Source organism: Bombina bombina, chromosome 11 (genome assembly GCF_027579735.1).
Source record: "Bombina bombina isolate aBomBom1 chromosome 11, aBomBom1.pri, whole genome shotgun sequence".
Lineage (NCBI taxonomy): Eukaryota > Metazoa > Chordata > Amphibia > Anura > Bombinatoridae > Bombina > Bombina bombina.
Window position 1 is genome coordinate 39,173,111 of NC_069509.1, and position 23,069 is coordinate 39,196,179.

The window sequence follows — 23,069 nt, forward strand, 5'->3', positions numbered from 1 at the left end:
TAATCTGCCGCCCCCGACATCGCCGACACCTACATTATATTTATTAACCCCTAATCTGCCGCCCCCGACATCGCCAACACCTGCATTATATTATTAACCCCTAATCTGCCGCTCTGGACACCGCCGTCACCTACATTATACTTATGAACCCCTAATCTACTGCCCCCAACTTCGCCGACACCTACATTATATTTATTAACCCCTAATCTGCCGCCCCCAATGTCTCGCGCAACCTACCTACATTTATTAACCCCTAATCTGCTGCCCCCAACGTCGCTGCCACTATAATAAACATAACCCCTAAACTGCCGCACTCCCGCCTCGCAAACATTAGTTAAATATTATTAACCCCTAATCTGCCGGCCCTTACATCGACTCCACCTACCTACATTTATTAACCCCAATCTGCCGCCCCTATATTAAATTTATTAACCCCTAAACCTAAGTCTAACCCTAAACCTAACACCCCCTAACTTAAATATAATTAAAAGAAATCTAAATAAAATTACTATCATTAACTAAATTATTCCTATTTAAAACTAAATACTTACCTGTAAAATAAACCCTGAGCTAGCTACAATATAACTAACTAATAGTTACATTGTAGCTAGTTTAGGGTTTATTTTTATTTTACAGGCAAGTTTGTATATATTTTAACTAGGTAGAATAGTTACTAAATAGTTAATAACTATTTACTAACTACCTAGCTAAAATAAATACAAATTTACCTGTAAAATAAAACCTAACCTAAGTTACAATTACACCTAATACTACACTATAATTAAATTAATTCCCTAAATTAAATACAATTAAATAAAATTATCTAAAGTACAAAAAACAAACACTAAATTACAGAAAATAATAAACAAATTACAAGATTTTTAAACTAATTACACCTAATCTAATCCCCCGAACAAAATAAAAAAGCACCCACAAAATAAAAAAAGCCCTACCCTACACCCTTAAAAGGGCCTTTTGCGGGGCATTGCCCCAAAGTAATCAGCTCTTTTACCTGTAAAAAAAATTACAAACATTAAAACCCATCACCCACACAACAAACCTACTCTAAAACCCACCCAATCCCCCCTTAAAAAAACCCTACACTAACCTTGACGATCACCTTACCGGGAGAAGTCTTCACCCAACCGGGCCGAAGTCCTCAACGAAGCCGGGAGAAGTCTTCATCCAAGCCGGGGCGAAGTGGTCCTCCAGATGGGCAGAAGTCTTTATCCAGACGGCATCTTCTATCTTTATCCAGACGGCACGGAGCGGGTCCATCTTCAAGACATCCGACGCGGAGCATCCTCTTCAATCGACGGCTAACACAGAATGAAGGTACCTTTTAAAGGGACACTGAACCCAATTTTTTTCTTTTGTGATTCAGATAGAGCATGACATTTTAAGCAACTTTCTAATGTACTCCTATTATCACATTTTCTTCATTCTCTTGGTATCTTTATTTGAAATGCAAGAATGTAAGTTTAGATGCCGGCCCATTTTTGGTGAACAACCTGGGTTGTCCTTGCTGATTGGTGGATACATTCATCCAACAATAAAAAGGTGCTGTCCAGTGGTCTGAACCAAAAAAAAAAAAACTTAGTTGCCTTTTTCAAATAAAGATAGCAAGAGAATGAAGAAAACGTGATATTAGGAGTAAATTAGAAAGTTGCTTAAAATGGCATGCTCTATCTGAATCACAAAAGAAAAAATTTGGGTTCAGTGACCCTTTAAGTGACATCATCCAAGATGGCGTCCCTTCAATTCCGATTGGCTGATAGAATTCTATCAGCCAATCGGAATTAAGGTAGAAAAAATCCTATTGGCTGATCCAATCAGCCAATAGGATTGAGCTCGCATTCTATTGGCTGATTGGATCAGCCAATAGGATTGAACTTCAATCCTATTGGCTGATTGCATCAGCCAATAGGATTTTTTTCTAATTAATTCCGATTGGCTGATAGAATTCTATCAGCCAATCGGAATCTAAGGGATGCCATCTTGGATGACGTCACTTAAAGGTACCTTCATTCTGTGTTAACCGTTGATTGAAGAGGATGCTCTGCGTCGGATGTCTTGAAGATGGACCCGCTTTGCGCCGGATTAAGATAGAAGATGCCGTCTGGATGAAGACTTCTGCCCGTCTGGAGGACCACTTCGCCCGGCTTGGATGAAGACTTCTCCCGGCTTCGTTGAGGACTTCGGCCCGGTTGGGTGAAGACTTCTCCCGGTAAGGTGATCTTCAAGGGGTTAGTGTTAGGTTTTTTTAAGGGGGTCTTGGGTGGGTTTTAGAGTAGGGTTGGTTGTGTGGGTGGTGGGTTTTAATGTTGGGGAGGGATTTGTAATTTTTTTTTTACAGGTAAGAGAGCTGATTACTTTGGGGCAATGCCCGCAAAAGGCCCTTTTAAGGGCTATTTGTAATTTAGTGTAGGGTAGGGCTTTTTTATTTTGTTAGTGGGATTAGATTAGGTGTAATTAGTTTAAAAATCTTGTAATTTGTTTATTATTTTCTGTAATTTAGTGTTTGTTTTTTTGTACTTTAGATAATTTTATATAATTGTATTTCATTTAGGGAATTCATTTAATTATTGTGTAGTGTTAGGTGTAATTGTAACGTAGGTTAGGTTTTATTTTACAGGTCACTTTGTATTTATTTTAGCTAGGTAGTTATTAAATAGTTAATAACTATTGTACCTAGTTAAAATAAATACAAACATGCCTGTAAAATAAAAATAAACCCTAGGGTTTATTTTATAGGTAAGTATTTAGTTTTAAATAGGAATAATTGAGTTAATTATAGGAATTTTATTTATATTTATTTAAATTATATTTAAGTTAGGGGATGTTAGGGTTAGGTTTAGGGGTTAATAACTTTAATATAGTGGTGGCGACGTTGGGGGCGGCAGATTAGGGGTTAATAAATGTAGGTAGGTGGCGTCGATGTTAGGGACGGCAGATTAGGGGTTAATAATTAACTAATGTTTGCGATGCGGGAGTGCAGCGGTTTAGGGGTTAATATATTATAGTGGCGGCGATGTCCGGTTTGGCAGATTTAGGTTTAAAATGTTATTTTTTTAGCGTTTGCGGTGTGGGGGCCTCGCTTTAGGGGTTAATAGGTAGTTTATGGGTGTTAGTGTACTTTTTGGCACTTTAGTTAAGAGTTTTATGCTACGGCGTTGTAGTGTAAAACTCTTAACTACTGACTTTAAAATGCGGTATCAGGCTTAACAGGAGAGCGTGTACCGCTCACTTTTTGGCAGATTCGTAATACCGGCGCTATGCAAGTCCCATTGAAAAAATAGGATACGCAATTTACGTAAGTGGATTTGCGGTATTTCCAAGTCTGGCCAAAAAAGTGAGCGATACACCTGTACCTTCAAGACTCGTAATACCAGCAGGCGTTAAAAAGCAGCGTTGGGACTGGCCACCGCTGCTTTTTAAGCCTAACGCAAGACTCGTAATCTAACCGTATGTGTTTTCAGTAAGTGTAACCTAATCTACCTTCCCAGATACCTGTCAGAAAGGGGCTTATTGCAGGGATCTGGACCAGCAGTGTTCCCATCTCCATATGGAGCTGCAGAGCGGGACATTGAATACAGTCGGTGGAGCCTGGATGGATGGCCCGGGAGAAGCGGACACGATGCACCTATGATTGCTTATGATGCTTTGCTAAGTGCTGGAGAATCTTGGGAGGAATTATGCCACAGATCCATGTTCCATGGTGGTAGGTTCACACTGTGAATGTCTCAAGTCAGGGTCAGTTGTATGAAGAGCAGACAGATGGTTTACTGTCTATAACCTTTGTAAAAAGACATCTGGCTTTGGTCACACCAGTGACCACCACTCCAGTCCTTCAAGGCTGCAAACTTGTCAGTATTACCTCACTTTCATACTAAGCTCAAGTAAATGTAATTATTCCTCAGAGAAACTTAAAGGAATATAAAACTCAATTGTTTTCTTTCAGATAGAGAATATAAATACATTGCAAAGTTCTAATTTATTTAGTTCTCTTTGTGTCTTTTGTTGAAAAGTATACCTAGGTAGGCTCAAACTACTGATTGGTGGCTGCACATAAATACCTCTTATTGGCTCACCTAATGTGCATTGCTGCTCCTTTAACTAAGGATACCAAGAGAATGAAGCAAATTAGATAATAGAAGTCAATTGGAAAGTTGTTTATAATTGTATGTTCTATCTGAATCATAAAAGAAAATGTTGGGGTTTACTATCCCTTTAAATGACATATATGGATTTTAAGGACTAGCGATGGGTGGGTGTGTTTAGATCTATGCCCTTCCAGTCTGTAGATCTTTTTGGCTAGAGTGAGTCAGATGACTTCACCTTGTGCTTCTATAACAAATCTTTAGGTCATTTTGCACAGTTCATTCAGGTTAGGGGAGAGACAAATACAGTGTTGGTTCCTGTGACATATTGTTTTGTAGGCTCTGTAACCACAGATAGTTAAGTCTGTCACTATATGGTTCTCTGGGGTGAGGATCGTACTGAAGGTATCACAGATCCATAAAGCACAGTTATATGCCCAAATGAATCTGCGGCATATCCAGTGTAGCCAAGAAATGGGAGACCATTATTCAGGGCTGCTATCTATACAGGTGGGCGAGACTAAGTTACAGCACTGTTCTATAGTTTAATAAAAAAATGCTAGGTTGGGTTTGAGGTTATTCACCATCTCTTCTCCATCAGGTGACAGCGACTCCACTGGGGTGATTGCCGGCTGCTGTTGGGGAGCTCTTTATGGATTTTTGGGGGTCCCTGAAGGAAACTACAATGCACTGGAGTACAGAGAGCGTCTAGAAGCAGCAGCTGATCACTTGCACAAGCTGGCCTGGGGGAATCTTTAGCTTGATTGGTCAATTCGGTTAATTAGATTTCCCTCTGTTCCACCATCAGTACTTACCTCACACACCTGTTTTACCTTCTACTACTTAAAGGGACATTAAACCCCATGATTCAGATAGCAAATACAATTTTAAACAACATTCCTATTTATTTCTGCTATCTAATTTGCTTCATTCTTTAGATATCTTTTGTTAAAGAAATAGCAATACACATGCGTGAGCCAATCACATGAGGTATCTATGTGCAGCCACCAATCAGAAGCTACTGAGCCTATCTAGATATGCTTTTCAGGAAAGAATATGAAGAGAATGAAGCAAATTACATAATAGAAGTAAATTAGAAAGTTGTTTAAAATGGCATTCTCCATCTGAATCATGAAAGAAAAAATTTGGGTTTAATGTCCCTTTAACTAGTTAATAGGTTTTGCCCCATATTCTCTCCTCAACGCCCTGTTAATCTTTAAACTTCCCACCATAATAACACATTTTGCAAAATTGCTGTTTCACAGGTAACCAGTGTTATAAAACATTTAGAACTGGGGGACCGACACATCCCCAAAAAACAGGACAAAAGTCTGTATGTTAGCATAAAAAAATAATTGTCTTTCTCCTTAATAATAAATAAACATATTTTGTGTAATGAACAGAACTATTTATTAGTAAGCACATTATTAAAATAAATAACAAAGAATGTACTGAAATTCTACCCAGTGTGTGTAATAACGTATCACGGTTAGAAGCAGCTGTAAAGTTGTGAAAAATGTAATCTGAGAAAATAGGCACAACTCACTAAATGTGTCTCGTTCTACAAGGCCCTTCTCTAAAGGAGGAAGACAGAGAGCTTTAGTGAATAAGCTACAGATGGTTTTTAGGAAATCTTAACCAGGAACATTAACTTCCAGTATGACTATGGGGTAAAAGCGTCTACTGTCACCAGTGTTGATCAGGAAGACTTCTATAAAATTAAGATAAACAGCAGTGATTCCACAGCCGATGAAGGAGGAGCTCCTACGATGTCAAAACAGGAAGCACAAAACCAGACTAAATACTGATCATGGGCTAAATATGATATATTTCCTAGAGCACTATGTTCCCAGTAGGGTGGAGCAAGAAGACACTCTGGCTGGAGGTCACAGCAATAAGCGGTGATGTTGAGTTTTTGTGAGTGGAGACATCCATGCTATAAACCCCTCCAGGAAGGTCAAGCAAGCAGCCTCGAGTCTGTGTGATGTACAGAAAACGAAGAGTTAATGGACTAACAATAAATGCAGCGGACAGAGAAATACTCAATATGAATTAAGTTGATGACAGTAGAAGGAGATGGAGAAGGAACGTGATAGAAGATTCAGGAGTGATGTGGATAGAAAAGGGCAGTTGGGTATAAATAGAAAGATACAGCTGATAAATACCAAGTAAACACTGCGGTCAACAATTCTGCACATGTTCATATCACTTCCTGCTACGATCAAGTGACTTGGGCCCAGCCAGCGACAGTTGTAAACCTGCCCAACAGCACAAACATATTCACTGGTCAGAAATATGAAATAACCAGAAACAAAAATAATAATGTTTAGCCTAAATTGTATAGGGTTTGCAGACAACTTGACTGGGCAAATCGCAGAAATAAATTTAGTTATTGTAAAAGCTCAAATCCCGAGACAGGATGCAATAGCTCACATATGTGGTTTGTAGGTGATCAGATGTAAGTACTTACCTTGGAAGCTCCCCTGTAGTCATTAGGAACAGTCTGGAGCTTCTGGCAAGAATAAGCGTCCCAAATCTGAAGTCAGAGAAATGTCACATATGGGGTTAGTTTGGGGAAGCTCCTGCAGATACTGTTTTGCACTTTGCAAATAGCTTCTCCGTTCTCCTATGATCACTTTTCTCCACTCGTTCGTTCATTTGCTCTGTTTACACAAGCGCTGCCTGACTTGAGATAGTTAATAGATCGATATACACAGACAAACAAATAGATACAGAAAGGAAGAACCCAAGTTCTCTCTACTTGTGTAACATTATTGCTGTATAATCCATTCTGTCTTCTATTTCTAAGATTTCTGTTCACCACCTTCTCAGCTTCATCTCTTCTGATATTGTGATCTCCACCTTTTTTGTCTCCCTCTCCTCTATCACACCATTGGTTTACACAGGGATAGATTCACTAACAGCTCTCTCCAGTAACCTCTCCATTCCCTCTGTTCTTCTATGAAGCCTATTTGCCAAATAATGGAGAAGTGTGTGAACTTTAGCCATTGGTTCTAAAGAATAACATAGGAGCTGGTGAGATTGCGGAGCCTGGAGGCATTGTGATTTCTGCTTTCTCTTCCTCTCAACATTATATTCTTTCATGCACAACCGTTATTTACAACCATTGTCCTACCCATGGTACCATGATATTCTTATTATAGTGTTATGTTCACACTTACAGGGATAGTATTTGTTGTTCCATTTACATGTGTTATTAACATTTTACTTGTTTATTTCATTTGTTTTTATGATTTATTTTGTGGGGATTCCCTTTATGTTTACAGATTAGTCCTTGCTAATGGTCAGTCTGTTTGTTGGAGACTTTATGCTTCTATACAAGTAGATTATAATCGCTGTATGCATGTTTGTTTAACCAGCATGTTCTTCCAACTGTTATTATTGTAGTTCCAAATATTTGTAATAAAAATATATTTTTAAAATTTGTTTCATTTTTCATATAGAAGAGTTAACATAACTGAGAAAAAATGTTTTTTTTTCCCCCTTTTCTACATTGTTTCAAAGCTTTAAAATAGCAGCTGCTTTCTCCAGTATTTAACTGCAGTTTTTACTTACAGTATTGCCAATTCATTTACAATAGTATTTATCACCACATATTTGGACCACTAGGTGGCGCTCTAATTAGATTTTAGTATAAACTGGAAAATCCTTGTTCTATCAGAATAACGAAAGTCAACTTCCCACTACACCTCCTTTCCCATCTCACCATTCTTCACCTCTCCTTGGCCTCTCCAGTATTTATTGTTCCTTTCATGACCTATTTTACTCCTTTACAGCACTGTTACTATTTCCTCCTGTTGTTCCCTCGTCCCAACCTCTCAATCACCTGCAGATTTTCCTCCTTCCTCCAGGAACCTATAAGAATTTCATTGGTCTGCGCATCAATGTCAAGAGCGTCCCCACAAACATGGGGACCGGAGATCTTCCTGTTGGAGGAAAAGATAGCATTTTAGGGAGAAATTGTTCTAGATGTAGTTGACCCACTAACTGATACTGAAGTACTGAAAATATTATTTAGACAAATTAGCTTCTTCAAAAGGGACATTAAAGGTAAACTAAAAACTGTATTCCCATAAATTATTTTACTAATAAATAAAACTGCAATATTCATGTATTTTTTATTCATAATATTCATAAGAATATTCATTATTTGCATGCTTTTGGTGAAAAAAAAAAGTGCTTTTCCCATGCTCGCTAGAGGCAAAAAAAAAGTATGCTGTAAAATTGCTTAAACCAGCTACACACTAACCACTGATTGCTTGGAGCAGTGCACACAATTATTTATAGTTAATTGGTCACAATCATACCAGGGATTTCAAGTCATTTGTAAACACAGTATACAGAGATCTGACAATTTGAAATCACTTTTATACACATAATTACCGTAGAGAATGTGGATGACGGATATTCCAGAACTGCAAAACACAGAGGCAAAATTAGTCTTTTAAAAAAAAAAACTCCTGACTCAGTGGAATCTTTTTCTTAGCATCTGGAACGCTCTACTCACCTGCACAGTGTTATCCCAACCCCCAGATATAAAGTCGTCCTCACTCTGGGGGTGAAAGGCTAAACCGAAGATGCGAGAATAATGGCCGTCCATCACAGTAAGAGAAGCACTTAACAAAAAATAGGAAAAAAGTATTAAAACCTAGATTTTTACATATATGGCAAAGCAAGCAAGAAGGAAAGGATCTGACAGAATAACAGAAATAGGCAAACAAATGATAAATAAAAGGAGAGTGAAGCATGTGAGATAAGTACTAGAGAAAAAAAAAAATAATGGAAACAGCACTCCAAAAACCAGGATGTGAAACTTTATTAGCCCATGTAAGCAACGGTTCAGGGCACCTGCCCCCTTTTCAAACTAACAAAAGTGAAACACACAGAGTGTTTTATACCCAAATCACTAAAATTTTCGGGCCAGTCCCTAATTAGGGAAGGGACAAATTACATTAACTGTTTACTTACCATTATAAGGTTAATGTGCCCAAAATTAAAAATAAAGACTAGAAAAATCAGGTGCCCCACTTCATTCTATCAGAATACCCGTGCAAAAATATTCTGACGATGACTACAAATCTCAGAATTTAAAAGCATGCACTGTGTTTTAACTTTTTATTACACCAAAAGGTTGTGTGTATTTTCTTGTGAACTGAGTGTGTGCAATTGGGCAGAATAAACCGCTTGAGACCCAACAAAATGGCTTTTCAAGAAGTCAGGCCGGATAAATTTTGATTTTTTTTTTCCAGATACGTTCGCTGTCTTATTTTCCCCTTGTAATGTACAGCGGGTTATCATGCCACAAGCACATTTTAGAAGCTTGTAATAAGTGGGTTATCATGAGGGTTTCTAACAGATTGGAACAACCTTAAATTGGAAAATCCAAGTTGAGCAATGAAGTTTGCACAGGAATTCTGATAAAATGTCAACATGGGAACACCGGGACTCTATAATTATGGTTTTAGAAATGCATTATTTTGTACAGCTCATTTCTGTGAAGTTCTCAGCAGAGAGATCTCTCCGATGACAATAGTACGGCTGCTATCAGTTGTTGCTAGACCGAATGAGGCCAGAGAAGTCGGCAGAGCAAAAATATTGCAGGTAACATTACCACAGGGAGGGGCAACATTTCATAATAGTCCTCTTCAGCATCTATGTGTTTAACCCTAACCCCAGCCCTATCAGAAATAGATATTATATGGAACCATATACTTATGGCTCCATGTCATGGAGGGTTAGATTTTGGCACAAGATCTTGCCCGCGGATATGTGATTGTTGTTGCTAACCTTTTGGCAGGAACATTGCAGCTGGATGAGGACCACAAGTTTTATTAAAGGGACATTTAACATCATAAGATATTAATATAAACGGTTTAATTACATGTAGTAAAACAACTTTGCAATATACTTAAATTATTTATTTTGTTCTCCTTTCCTATAATTTAATTCTGAATATTGTGGGCTTTCCAGTTCATGTTGAACATGGGAGTGCAGACACAGCTATACACGCACAGTCATTGGTTACAAACTCTAGTAAGCCATTTATAACCATTCCTAATTGGTCTCAGCAGAAAAGGTAACCTAAATTACAATATGGCGGTGCCCTCTGCTGTATGGACACTAACTTTACCCTTATTGTTTGAGTATTTAAACAGCTAATAGAATTTTTAAAAATACATGTACAAATTTATTCTCAGGCTAAACTTTGCTCTGAATACATAATTTCAAACAATGATTTTTTTTAGTGTTTAATGTCCCATTTAGATGCACAAGTGCCTTTTTATGAATGTGGGAATCAATGGCCAGAAAAATAAAGTGTACATGCACTACAAAAGAGACAGAAGTATAGACATTTTATTCCCTGCATGTGATTATTTTAATTTTAAAATGTTTACATGCATATAAATGGATTCCAATGACTGTCTAACCTAACACATATCCGTATAGCAGGTAGATCCCAATAGCCATCTACTCTAACAATGGTTAGTATGGCAGTATACGGCTTATAGTCTATATTTATATGGATTTGGACATTTGTACTTTACCCTAAAAGCATAATGGATAAGGGATAGAGAGGGTCTTAAGTCTGAACACTGAATTAAGATGTGATAAATTAAAACAAGGAGGAAAAAAAAAAAAAAAAGATGAAAACGAGAGTAAAATCTTGGTATAGAAAAGGAAGAAAACAAGGAGAATGAGACAGGAGATAGAACGTGTGTTTTTGTAGTTTTGGGAAGGGGCACACCTGGGTTGACATACGCTGACACGGGCCATTGTCTCAGTGTCATACACAAGGATATCTTGAGAGGATCCCGCTGTCAGGAAGTGTTTGCCAGAGGGACTGAAAGTCGTAACTAGCGTCTGTCTGTCTTCGTGAAGAGCATGGACGCAACTCTGAGTGGAAAGGTGCCAAAACTTCACACGACCCCCCGCATCTGTAACACAAACAGATCAATGCTGATGATGTATGAGAAGAAAATTAGCAGGTTAGATTTTGTGGGCTGCATATTCTGGTGTAATAAAGAATTCAACCTTAATGTGCTCTGTTTCCCAATAACAAAGGCGACATTTAGAAAGCCGATTTCAAACACATCCATAATATGAGAGTATATGTATATAACTATTATAGGTTGTTCATATATGTATTGTTATGCTTATTCATGAAGAAATGTAAAAAATAACCACAACCCATAATTCTCATCTATGTATCAGTATTAGACACCTTAGCGATACGACTGAAAACAATGTAAAAGTTTTTTAGCATAAAATAAAAATGCTTGTATGTTTATGCAGAATTTTGTGCCTAAGACAAGCCTGTGTTTTTTTTTTTTAATATAATTCTAGACAAAATGGCTGCCATAGGTGTGAAAAAAAATGCAAGGCCATGTTGTTTACTGCAACAATCTATGCATCTGGGGAAGCGTCATGTATATGACAACAAATGTGTGTTATTTATACAGTTGCTTGACTTAAATAGTGGGTGCCTGTGGTTTTATGGTTTTGAATATGGCGTTAATGTGACTTGCATTATTTCTCTGTCAGTGCACACGTGTCCCCTTGTTCTTACAGTATTTAGAGCTGGAGGGAGCAGAGTTTAGGGAACTAATACTATTTTTGGCACCAAACTGTATAACGAAGGATGAGAGGGGGGTTCGTGTGCACGTGCATATGGCTTCTGTGCTACACACTAACATATAACAACACACTGATCTCACATGTGGCCACAAATAGGTCCCCTTGGGAGTCACTTCTGTTGGGGAGGAATCGGATGGAGGTGACAGGAAGATGCTCAATGACCGTCTGATCATCCTTTAGGCAGTGAACGCAACTCCCATCTGTCACTGAGTATACCTGCAGACACAAAGTAGTACACATGCTACACCCATCTGTTACTGAGTATACCTGCAGACACACAGTAGTATACATATGCAATACCCTTCTGTTACTGAGTATACCTGCAGACACACAGTAGTATACATATGCAATACCCTTCTGTTACTGAGTATACCTGCAGACACACAGTAGTATACATATGCAATACCCTTCTGTTACTGAGTATACCTGCAGACACACAGTAGTATACATATGCAATACCCTTCTGTTACTGAGTATACCTGCAGACACACAGTAGTATACATATGCAATACCCTTCTGTTACTGAGTATACCTGCAGACACACAGTAGTATACATATGCAATACCCGTCTGTTACTGAGTATACCTGCAGACACACAATATTATACGCATACTCACTATACCTGCAGACACACGGTAGTATACACATACACACTTCATATCTGGTGCTCACTATACCTCTAAACACACTTTCCTCGCCACTGCAGATCCAGTAAGAGGCTATGACGTTACGGTAGAGCAGAGGTTGGACTGACTCACTATACCTGCAGAAGCGTATAATTATTATATAAAGCGCTGCTTACCTTTATTACACCACTGAGAAGTCCAACAGCCAGAAGAGTCCCAGAAGGGTTAAATCTGCAGGTCATCACCTCCTCATCACATTCACTGCAGAGATAAGACAGAATTACAGACAGGCACAAGAGAGGGGAGAGGGTTCTCAGGTTTGCTGGGATGTGTCACATTTGGGGACCTAGTCACAGACTTTGGATATGGGTCAGTTGTGACAATTTCACATTTATTTAGAGCTGTTTTCCCCAAGCTAATTCAGCCATACAGATAGTTTATGAGGGATTTAAAAAACCGAATCCCAAACCTGGCCCGTTTTACAATAAAAAATGAAAGCACAGATCAGCCCTAGAAATGCAACATTCTCCCCCAGGTCCATACAAATGCAACCAAACCCTGTACATTCGCTGCCCTTCTCCTTTACCGGTGGTGTATTTCGTTTTTGTGCTGCCCCCTGAATACTTCACCTTCACCAACTGTAACTCATATTCATCTCATATTTCTTACAAATAAATGGGCAGATAGAGGCCTCATGCGCCACCAAAAGATAAGCAAGGATCATTAATTTAGAAGATTAAAGGGACACTAAAGTCAAAATTAAACATTCATGGTTTAGATTTAAAAATTGGAAAAAAATCAACAAACAAACTTACAATTTACTTCATTATCAAATGTGTTTTGTTCTCTTGTTGTTCTTTGGTGAAGAGTAAACCTTTGTAAGCTCAGGAGTTTGCGTATAAGGACATGCTCTATTAAAACTTCATTTAACTTTACTATTCATTCAAGGTAATAGACAGGGGGAATTCCCACACTCACATCACCCTCTCCAGCTGAAGATCCCCCTCGGTGCTGGGTTCTGGAGGAGGTTCCTGGGGTTCCCAAGTGTCCTCTGGGACAGAAACATGACTTGACAGCCGGCTCGGGATCTCCTTCCATCTCGGTGTCACCAGCAGCCCCGACATCTTGCACGATCCTCTGTGACTCTCAATTAATTGAGAATTTCACTAAACAAAGGAGAGAAAAAAGCAGTAGTGGGACCTGCAAACAAAATTATCTGTATATCTAAAATAGCAAAAACAAAATCTGTGAAAATATATAGACATTCTACTGTAATAATACAATAATACACTTTGTTGGATTATTTTATTATTAAACAAATTATTGCAGTGGTTAAACCCATAGTTAAATTTGCACTCAGTGCTGCTCCTGAGGAACATGTCTGTAGAGCCAATCAGGAGTGGCATACTTGTGGGGTACTTTAAAGGGACATAAGGAGTATAAAGAATCAATAAAAAAAGCTCTAATGTTGGGCATTTTAGTATAGCACAGGGTTTAAACACATAATTAAAATCAGCTCCAAAACAGCAATGCACTGCTAATCATGAGCTGAACATGGCTGCTGATTGGCAGCTGTAATGTTCAGCTAGGACCCTGCAGGACTTGAAACATGAAACCCAATGTTTTTCTGTAATAATTCAGATAAAGCAGCTTTCCAATTTACTTCTATTATCAAGCAGCTGGCTTCAAGCTCCTGAGCCTACCTAGGTATGCTTTTCAACAAAGGATACCAAGAGGAGGAAGCAAATAAGATAATAGAAGTAAAAAGTTTGTTTAACACTGTATGCTCTATCTGAATCATTAAAAGAACATTTTTGGGTTTCACGTCCCTTGAACTATATATTTTGCAGGTGTTAAACACATAGCTCTGTTAAAGCAATAGTAGAGTAATCAAACTCCCCTCTAACTATGCATTTATCCCATTGCAGGGTTTAAATACCAAGTATTGTTTAATAATATAATGCTATAAGGAATTATTACAACAGAATGTCCCTTTAAAATTGCAATTTGAACATTTTATAAATGGATGATACAGACATTTCCATCAGTCAAATGGTTAATTACACACAGCTACACTGTCAGACTAACACACAAATAACACATTTACTGACTATGGAACCAGCAAATACCAATAATGTCTATAAAGCTGTCACTGGCAGCACGTGGTGCAGATTATCTGTGAGAGGCACCCTATAGAATCTAATTTAATATATTACATGTAATTGTATCAGCTCCCAGAAGTAGCCACAGATTCTTACAAGCAGGATGTGCATCTATAGTATCCCGTGATTATAATTAGCCCGTGATTAAACCCTGCTTATTATAATTAGTCTGTTATAACATGTAGCCCAATATCATACTCACTAGACTGCTCCTTCAGTTTTGTTTACTTAGCAGCTTCTCGGTATCTCATAGCAACCAGCAGGTAATGATGTCATGGGCGGGATCACCATACTGTGCTGGTCTTGTATTGGTGGAGTTTTTGTCAATCAAAAAAAAAGTCACTTCACTAAACCCAGAGGGAAACTGGGTAACTGAGCAGTCTAAACTGTTAGTAGCTGTCTCATTAGGAGGGAAAGCTGTGTAATTTACTAGAGAGCAGTCTAAACTGTTAGTAGCTGTCTCATTAGGAGGGAAAGCTGTGTAACTTACTAGAGCGCAGTCTAAACTGTTAGTAGCTGTCTCATTAGGAGGGAAAGCTGTGTAATTTACTAGAGAGCAGTCTAAACTGTTAGTAGCTGTCTCATTAGGAGGGAAAGCTGTGTAATTTACTAGAGAGCAGTCTAAACTGTTAGTAGCTGTCTCATTAGGAGGGAAAGCTGTGTAACTTACTAGAGCGCAGTCTAAACTGTTAGTAGCTGTCTCATTAGGAGGCAAAGCTGTGTAATTTACTAGAGAGCAGTCTAAACTGTTAGTAGCTGTCTCATTAGGAGGGAAAGCTGTGTAATTTACTAGAGAGCAGTCTAAACTGTTAGTAGCTGTCTCATTAGGAGGGAAAGCTGTGTAATTTACTAGAGAGCAGTCTAAACTGTTAGTAGCTGTCTCATTAGGAGGGAAAGCTGTGTAATTTACTAGAGAGCAGTCTAAACTGTTAGTAGCTGTCTCATTAGGAGGGAAAGCTGTGTAACTTACTAGAGCGCAGTCTAAACTGTTAGTAGCTGTCTCATTAGGAGGGAAAGCTGTGTAATTTACTAGAGAGCAGTCTAAACTGTTAGTAGCTGTCTCATTAGGAGGAAAAGCTGTGTAACTTACTAGAGAGCAGTCTAAACTGTTAGTAGCTGTCTCATTAGGAGGGAAAGCTATGTAATTTACTAGAGAGCAGTCTAAACTGTTAGTAGCTGTCTCATTAGGAGGAAAAGCTGTGTAACTTACTAGAGAGCAGTCTAAACTGTTAGTAGCTGTCTCATTAGGAGGGAAAGCTGTGTAATTTACTAGAGAGCAGTCTAAACTGTTAGTAGCTGTCTCATTAGGAGGGAAAGCTGTGTAACTTACTAGAGCGCAGTCTAAACTGTTAGTAGCTGTCTCATTAGGAGGGAAAGCTGTGTAATTTACTAGAGAGCAGTCTAAACTGTTAGTAGCTGTCTCATTAGGAGGGAAAGCTGTGTAATTTACCAGAGAGCAGTCTAAACTGTTAGTAGCTGTCTCATTAGGAGGGAAAGCTGTGTAATTTACTAGAGAGCAGTCTAAACTGTTAGTAGCTGTCTCATTAGGAGGGAAAGCTGTGTAATTTACTAGAGAGCAGTCTAAACTGTTAGTAGCTGTCTCATTAGGAGGGAAAGCTGTGTAATTTACTAGAGAGCAGTCTAAACTGTTAGTAGCTGTCTCATTAGGAGGGAAAGCTGTGTAATTTACTAGAGAGCAGTCTAAACTGTTAGTAGCTGTCTCATTAGGAGGGAAAGCTGTGTAATTTACTAGAGAGCAGTCTAAACTGTTAGTAGCTGTCTCATTAGGAGGGAAAGCTATGTAATTTACTAGAGAGCAGTCTAAACTGTTAGTAGCTGTCTCATTAGGAGGGAAAGCTGTGTAATTTACTAGAGAGCAGTCTAAATTGTTAGTAGCTGTCTTGTTAGGAGGGAAAGGGATATCTGTTTAACAAAGAATACCATGGGAATAAATCAAATTTGATAATAGAAGTAAATTGGACATTTTTTAAAATTGTATGCTCTGATTGAATTGCAAAAATAATAATAATAATTTTTGGGTTTCATATCCCTTTAAATGTAACATAATCAATAATGAAGCATACATGGTATACATATTATATTGCAGATTAACTGATGGGTTATCCAGATTACTATAATGCAATGCCATCTGGTGGACAAGTTGGAAAATTACATTCTTTTTATTTAATAAATAATTTTAAATATCCTTATGAAGTGGAGTAAAAATATAAAACAGGAAAACATATAAAGAAATAATGCAATTTCATCTGATCCACTTTACTGAAAATGATCACTATCCTGCTCAGAGGTGGGGTACTAGAAGCACTTATAAAACAGGGACGGAGAGAGGTGATGTCCTTGTTTAGGGACAGTTACAGTAGCCCAGGTGGGAAAGGATGAGTAAGTAGATAGTGGGTTTGGCATTGTGTAAGGAAAGTCACATTCTGTTAAATAGATGAGAGCGTGTGAGCAGCATGATGGGGTTAGTGACTTTATGTATAAAAAGTGACCCCTGAACAAGTAGAATTAGAGGAAGGACAATGTAAGAAGCCTACAGACGCAATAGATGGAAGTAAAATGCTTATTTGTTTCACTTCACTAGACTCACTGAGACTGGACTGACCTCCCAGACTTCAGTTGCAGCAGCCAATGGTTGCAGGTGGTCCTTAAAGGAATAGTAAACCCACATTTTTTTCTTTCATGATTCAAATAGAGCAGCAATTTTAAGCAACTTTCTAATTTACTCCTATTATCATTTTTTTCTGATTTCTCTTGCTATCTTTATTTGAAAAAGCAGGAATCTAAGCCAAGGAGATGGCCCATTAATGGTTCAGCACCCTGGATAGCGCTTGCTGATAAATCCCAAGTGCTTAACCAAAAATGGGCCGGCTTCTAAGCTTTCGTTCTTGCTTTTCAAATAAAAATAGCAAGAGAACAAAGAAAAGTTGATAATAGGAGTAAATTAGAAAGTTGCTTAAAATTGCTGCGTTATCTGAATCATGACAGAAAAAAAATTGGGTTTACTATTCCTTTAATCAACTAGTGAGGGTGGCCTATGGGAGTTACAGGCTGGGTTAAGATATAATTGACTGGGGGAGGTTATTTTGTTTAATCTCAGCAAAAAGTAGAACCTCCACTGCAGGATTTACCATCAGGGGTGGTTCTGGGGCATACAGAGGGTGCAGAGAGTAGACCATATAACTTGATATCAAGAGTGCAGGGGGTACTGGAGGGGCCTCATTGTCTGATATCTCTTCTTACGTTTGTTTTCTTAACCTCCTTTTCCCACCTTTCCCTCCTCTGTGTAGATCACTGACCGTATGAAAAGGCTCTAGCTGCAAATTCAGGGCATGGGGCACCTTGGAGTTTTCAATCAATACCTGCCCCCCCCCCCCCTCTCTAGGGGCCCTACTGGTCCTCAATCAGTATTGGTTTTGTTACAGAGAGAAAGGTGAGGTTTGGGCTAGAGGTAAGGAAATAAATGACTACACTTACAAAATATGCCTGTACTCAACGTGGGTGAGTAAATGTGAGTGTATGACTTAAAGAATACTTAGATATACCGAGACTTAGTATATCTGCTTGCATCATACCTGATCCCTCTATGTGCCCCCCCCCTCCCGCCCCACACAGGACTCACAGTATTTTACCTTAACAAATATGGTGGCAGGGTTTCCAAGATGGCCGTCACAGTGTGCCCTCCATATTTGTACAGAACGACTCACAATCAATGACAAGGAGCTTCTCTGACTCCTACAGTATATGATTGCTGGCTCTGATTCTGTTGATTTCAAACAGACAGAAAGGGCATTGTTGAAATGGAGGGGCCCAGTGAGGTTTAGTTACACCCCTGGTGAGTGCTACAGTAATGCATAGGGGGTACATGACACCACCCCAGACCTATCAGTGTCCTCAGGTCCTATGTGATCCTCTAGACCCTGTCTAACCCAGCACACAGCCCTCCATGCTGAATAAGAAGGATCCCCAGCATAACGTATGCATTTTATTGTGCTTACAGCCTCAGTGACTCTAAGGACTTTCAGTTTGCCGAGCTGACATTAGGTGTAGGAGGCTGTATGAAAGTGCAGGAGTAGGATATGGTATTTAAAGAGGAGGAACATCATTTTGTGCTTATCAAGAAATTAAAGGGGCATTGTACTGTAAAATAGTATCCACTTTGATTTGTTTCCAATGATCTGTTTCCACACTGAAGTGTATAAAATTGCTTATAATTAGCTCCTTTACTTTTATTTTGTGATTTAAAATAGCTGCTTTTGACTGTTGAAACCACCACTTATACTGAACATTTGAGTACTTTAGTGTTCTCTATAGAAAAGCTATGTAAGCAAGAGATGGAAAGCAGCAATTAAGTTCCCAATTTGCATGAACTGGCCCTTTTTAAAGATTATATTCACGAGGGGACCCCTGCGAGAAATACTACGTTGGATCAAGTGAAGTTTATATCATCCGGCCCTAAGTGTGAGGGTGAAAATAAAGTTGAGTAAAGAAATTAGGAATTTAAAGTTTGTAATCTGTCTAAGGCTAATTAAAAGTTTGTGTTTGCGACTTGGTGGTATATATTCTATAGGGGTTATCTTGAAAACATTACCCCAATGTTTCTGGACATAGTGTCATGATAAACTGTGTTTTAAAAACCTTTCTAATATTGTGAACCCCCCCCCCCCCCCACTGTGTCAGTGTTTTATGGCTTGTGCAACCGGTGCATTGTAACTCACTACAATTAATGATATATACAACATATCTTGAATCAGAATTTAGAAAAGCTTAAATAGCAACATTTTCTCCTATTGAAGCAGGTTTAAAAGCTATAGACCAAAAAATACAGTAGATTTGCATAATTAACAAATTGATATGATAAAAAGCAGTAGATTTTTTTCTGATAAATTTCAGTTATGTCTATTTCCACTCCCCCTGTACCATGTGACAGCCCTCAGCCAATCACAAATGCATATACTTATATTTTGTGAATTCTTGCACATGCTCAGTAGGAGCTGGTGACTCAAAATGTGTAAATATAAAAAGGCTGTACACATTGTGTTAATAAAAGTAAATTGGAAAGTTGTTTAAAATTGCTGCTCTATCTAAATCATGACAGTTTAATTTTGTCTTCAGTGTTCCTTTAACGCCTGATTTGATGAATTTACATAAATGACCTGTATCCTTGGCACACTTACACACATCTGGCTTTGACATGTATATATGAGTGTATATATATATACCAAGACCAGACCAAAGAACTTTATGGAATCAGGGTCTTAGTCACTACATTCAGTTATAAGTTCACTCATGTAGGTTTTATTTACATCTTTCACCGCACTTAGCCATATTGTTTATTCTGTAGATTCTACTTTATTTCCCTTATTCTCCTTTTTATTCACATAACCCACTACATTCAGTCACAACAACTCACAATTTCAATCTCATTCATGCACATTCACTCGCTTTAATGTTTATTTATTATATACAACAATAATATATAGGCATATAAACCCATGAATGTCTATCAATTTTGTCTAGTTATAGATCAGTTTTGATGTTTTTAAAAGGTTTTAATAAAAAATATATATTTTTTTAAATATAAAATAAAAATGTACCCTTAGTTATTTTTTTTCTAGGGGATAAAAAAAAAGATAAGAACTCAAAAATATATAGGATATTCATCAAATGAGCATTTCAGATTATTCTCAACAGCCTACTGTCTAAGCAATGAGCTAACCGCATATACAGTACATACACAGCCTACTGTCTAAGCAATGAGCTAACCGCATATACAGTACATACACAGCACGACTGGCCAGAGTCCCAAAATTAAACTGATTGCTGGAATAATCCGTTCATATTTTCTGTTTGACACCGAGTAAAAAAGGCATCCATTGGAAATACAAATATCCAGCCCCAAATCTTTAAATCTGGATGGTGATACTGATGAGTTAAAACTCGGCCATCTGTGCAATAAATACAATGATTATAGATCATCTTAGAATAAAAAGTTCAGTTTTCTACAAAATAAAATGTAAAGTTCCTGTTCCTGGGTACGGAGGCACCAGTGATATAGCACTCCACTGAACCAAGCCTATTAACAAGTGACCCAGCTAGTGCAACCTCAGCTAAACTCACAGAAACTTTACCATAACAAGAGTCTCAAGTTGAATATGGGTACGGTTACATATTACACCGGATGAAGAGTAAACCGACCTGCTTGGGCTGTTTAAATCCAGTTCCCATGGGAAAGGAAATGAATGATTCCTATGTACATTTTACCAAAAAGGTTTTAAGTATGCATGCTCTTATCACTGGCAAATTCATTTGCCATAGGGAAAAATAACAAAAAAATGACAAACCCAGTATAAACTAATAGAACAAAATATTAACAAATATAACCTATTTTTACATGTATATCCAATTCTCCAATTTTGCTGGATAACTACAATTTTTATTAGATCAAAGAAATATGGATCTATATGCGCTGACACAACAACGCAAAAGCATGAGACTACTGGGTTATGCCATATCATTATTACAATCACTTGATAGCTATAATGACATCAAATCACTCATTTGAATGGTAGCGCCTCCCTCGTTCATATGAGAGGTCTCTTCTCCCACTGTATTACTAAAGCAACAGAATGCATACTCCACCCACCCCCTGATTTTGTTCTGTTTGATTATGGTTCTGACAAATGGTCTCTTGTTCCTCTATGTGGTGTGGGGACTGAGATATGGGATCTGAAAGGTAGAGCATCCCCAAGCACTTGGAAGACCAATTGCATAAAGAGCCTATTTGTGAACAAATTTAGCAAATGTTTAAAATGGACCAAACCGGTAAAAGGGCTCAAACCAGTAATCTTCCAATCTTTCTAATGTTTATGGATCATTTGCTAAAATCTCTGACTTTCATTATTCCCAGTAATGCACTTGTTCCTGAATCTATGTAAAGCTTTTTATTAGAGTTTTAAATATCAATATTTCAGGGTCATAATGAAATATTCTAAAACTCCAATAACCTTTTGTGGTTATATGACTTGGTCCTTGCTAAGGAGCAGTAGCCTTTTGCTACCCGACGTAAGCACATAGCAGTGCAAATTTTATATTTCTACTAAGCAGACTCTTGAACCCTAGGATTTTGCAAGTTTGAGTGACATTCTTAACTTTGGCAATGTGTGTTTATCTGTGTAAGTGTTATGTTTGTCTGTGTGTAATGTTTGTGTGTGTTTTTCTGTGTAAGTGTAATGTTTGTGTGTGTTTTTGTATGTGTGTAATGTTTGTCTGTGTAAGTGTTATGTTCGTGTGCGTTTGTCTGTGTGTAATGTTTGTCTGTGTAAGTGTAATGTTTGTGTGTGTTTTTGTATGTGTGTAATGTTTGTCTGTGTAAGTGTAATGTTTGTGTGTGTTTGTCTGTGTGTAATGTTTGTCTGTGTAAGTGTAATGTTTGTGTGTGTTTTTGTATGTGTGTAATGTTTGTCTGTGTAAGTGTAATGTTTGTGTGTGTTTGTCTGTGTGTAATGTTTGTCTGTGTAAGTGTAATGTTTGTGTGTGTTTTTGTATGTGTGTAATGTTTGTCTGTGTAAGTGTAATGTTTGTGTGTGTTTGTCTGTGTGTAATGTTTGTCTTTGTAAGTGTAATGTTTGTGTGTGTTTTTGTATGTGTGAGTGTTTGTGTGAGTATTATTTATATGCGTGTTTGTGTGTTGTATGTATGCGAGTGTGCCAGTGTCTGTGAATATATGTCAGTGTATTGGCAATCAGTATTTTACCTTGATAATTTCAAAAACAGTGTAAAAAATGTATAAAAAATATACTGCATGTTTTTTGTTATTGTTTGAATTTCATATTCTAAATACACGTATACCTCACATTACAGCGCTTCACTTTACAACGGTTCGCTAATACAGCGCTTTGTAGAGCTGATGTTCAATCTCCAAGGATTTTGAAACAGTGCTGTAATGATTGTGAGATTGCAAGAAAAGTGACTGGCACCATTTTGTTATGCGCAATTCACCCTTTTTACAGCATTACAGGGCAATCTGTGTATTGGTGTTGTAGTCTGGCAAAGTTTACTACAGTAATTGTCACTATTTGACAGGTACAGTTTTTATTGAATACTGTGCTGTGCTTGTGTTAAACTAAACGTAGCGCTATTGCACCCCTAATAGATGTTAATTCAAACATGTTTTAAAGTCTTTAAACACACTGACAAGTGAAAAGAAAGTTAAAACCACATTGTTTCACTTTAAGGCAGTTTTCAATTTACAGTTGGGCTCCCGGTCCCTAACCCGCTGTATGAGTGAGGTATACCTGTACTGTATATCAGAAATATGAAACAATGTATTGAGTATTGAAGTTAAAATACAGAAATATAAAAAGTGAAATTTTGCAACTTAAAGTAACTGTGTAATCATTTTGTTTACTGTTACTATGTTTAACCTAAAAGAGGGTATTTAAAAATGTCATTTTCTTAAAGGGACAGTTTACTTAAAAATGTTGTCCCCTTTAATTTGTTCCCAA

General features: G+C 37.8%; 2 protein-coding genes across 7 annotated transcripts in view; one reads left to right on the plus strand and one right to left on the minus strand.

Annotated features, from left to right (window-relative positions):
* The window catches only part of LOC128642199 (ADP-ribosylhydrolase ARH1), a 30,444-nt gene extending 24,939 nt beyond the window's left edge, over positions 1 to 5,505 (plus strand). For 5 of the 6 annotated variants that reach the window (XM_053694888.1, XM_053694892.1, XM_053694890.1 and 2 more), the window contains 2 exons: positions 3,507 to 3,721; positions 4,702 to 5,505. In XM_053694888.1, coding sequence (XP_053550863.1) covers positions 3,507 to 3,721; positions 4,702 to 4,859 — 373 coding nt within the window. In that variant the 3' untranslated portion in view covers positions 4,860 to 5,505. The remainder of the gene's footprint in view (positions 1 to 3,506; positions 3,722 to 4,701) is intronic. The other variant, XR_008399631.1, reaches the window with a different exon arrangement.
* On the minus strand, positions 5,487 to 14,785 carry LOC128642198 (WD repeat-containing protein wdr-5.2). The gene is made up of 11 exons (XM_053694887.1): positions 14,747 to 14,785; positions 13,361 to 13,548; positions 12,559 to 12,643; positions 11,837 to 11,972; positions 10,867 to 11,056; positions 8,629 to 8,737; positions 8,505 to 8,536; positions 7,948 to 8,047; positions 6,571 to 6,636; positions 6,266 to 6,358; positions 5,487 to 6,077 (listed from the first exon to the last, which is right to left on the minus strand). The coding sequence occupies exons 2-11, from the start codon at positions 13,504 to 13,506 to the stop codon at positions 5,934 to 5,936; spliced, it is 1,101 nt and encodes a 366-aa protein (XP_053550862.1). The 5' UTR covers positions 13,507 to 13,548; positions 14,747 to 14,785; the 3' UTR covers positions 5,487 to 5,933.
* Between the last annotated feature and the right edge of the window lie 8,284 nt (positions 14,786 to 23,069).

Coding starts and splice junctions, on each gene's coding strand:
- LOC128642198 (XM_053694887.1), bottom strand. CDS start 13,506: ATGTCGGGGCTGCTGGTGACACCGAGATGGAAGGAGATCCCGAGCCGG. Junction 11,973..12,558: donor TTCTCAGTGGTGTAATAAAG/GTAAGCAGCGCT, acceptor TTGTGTCTGCAG/GTATACTCAGTGACAGATGG. Junction 6,078..6,265: donor TTGACCGCAGTGTTTACTTG/GTATTTATCAGC, acceptor TACATCACACAG/ACTCGAGGCTGCTTGCTTGA.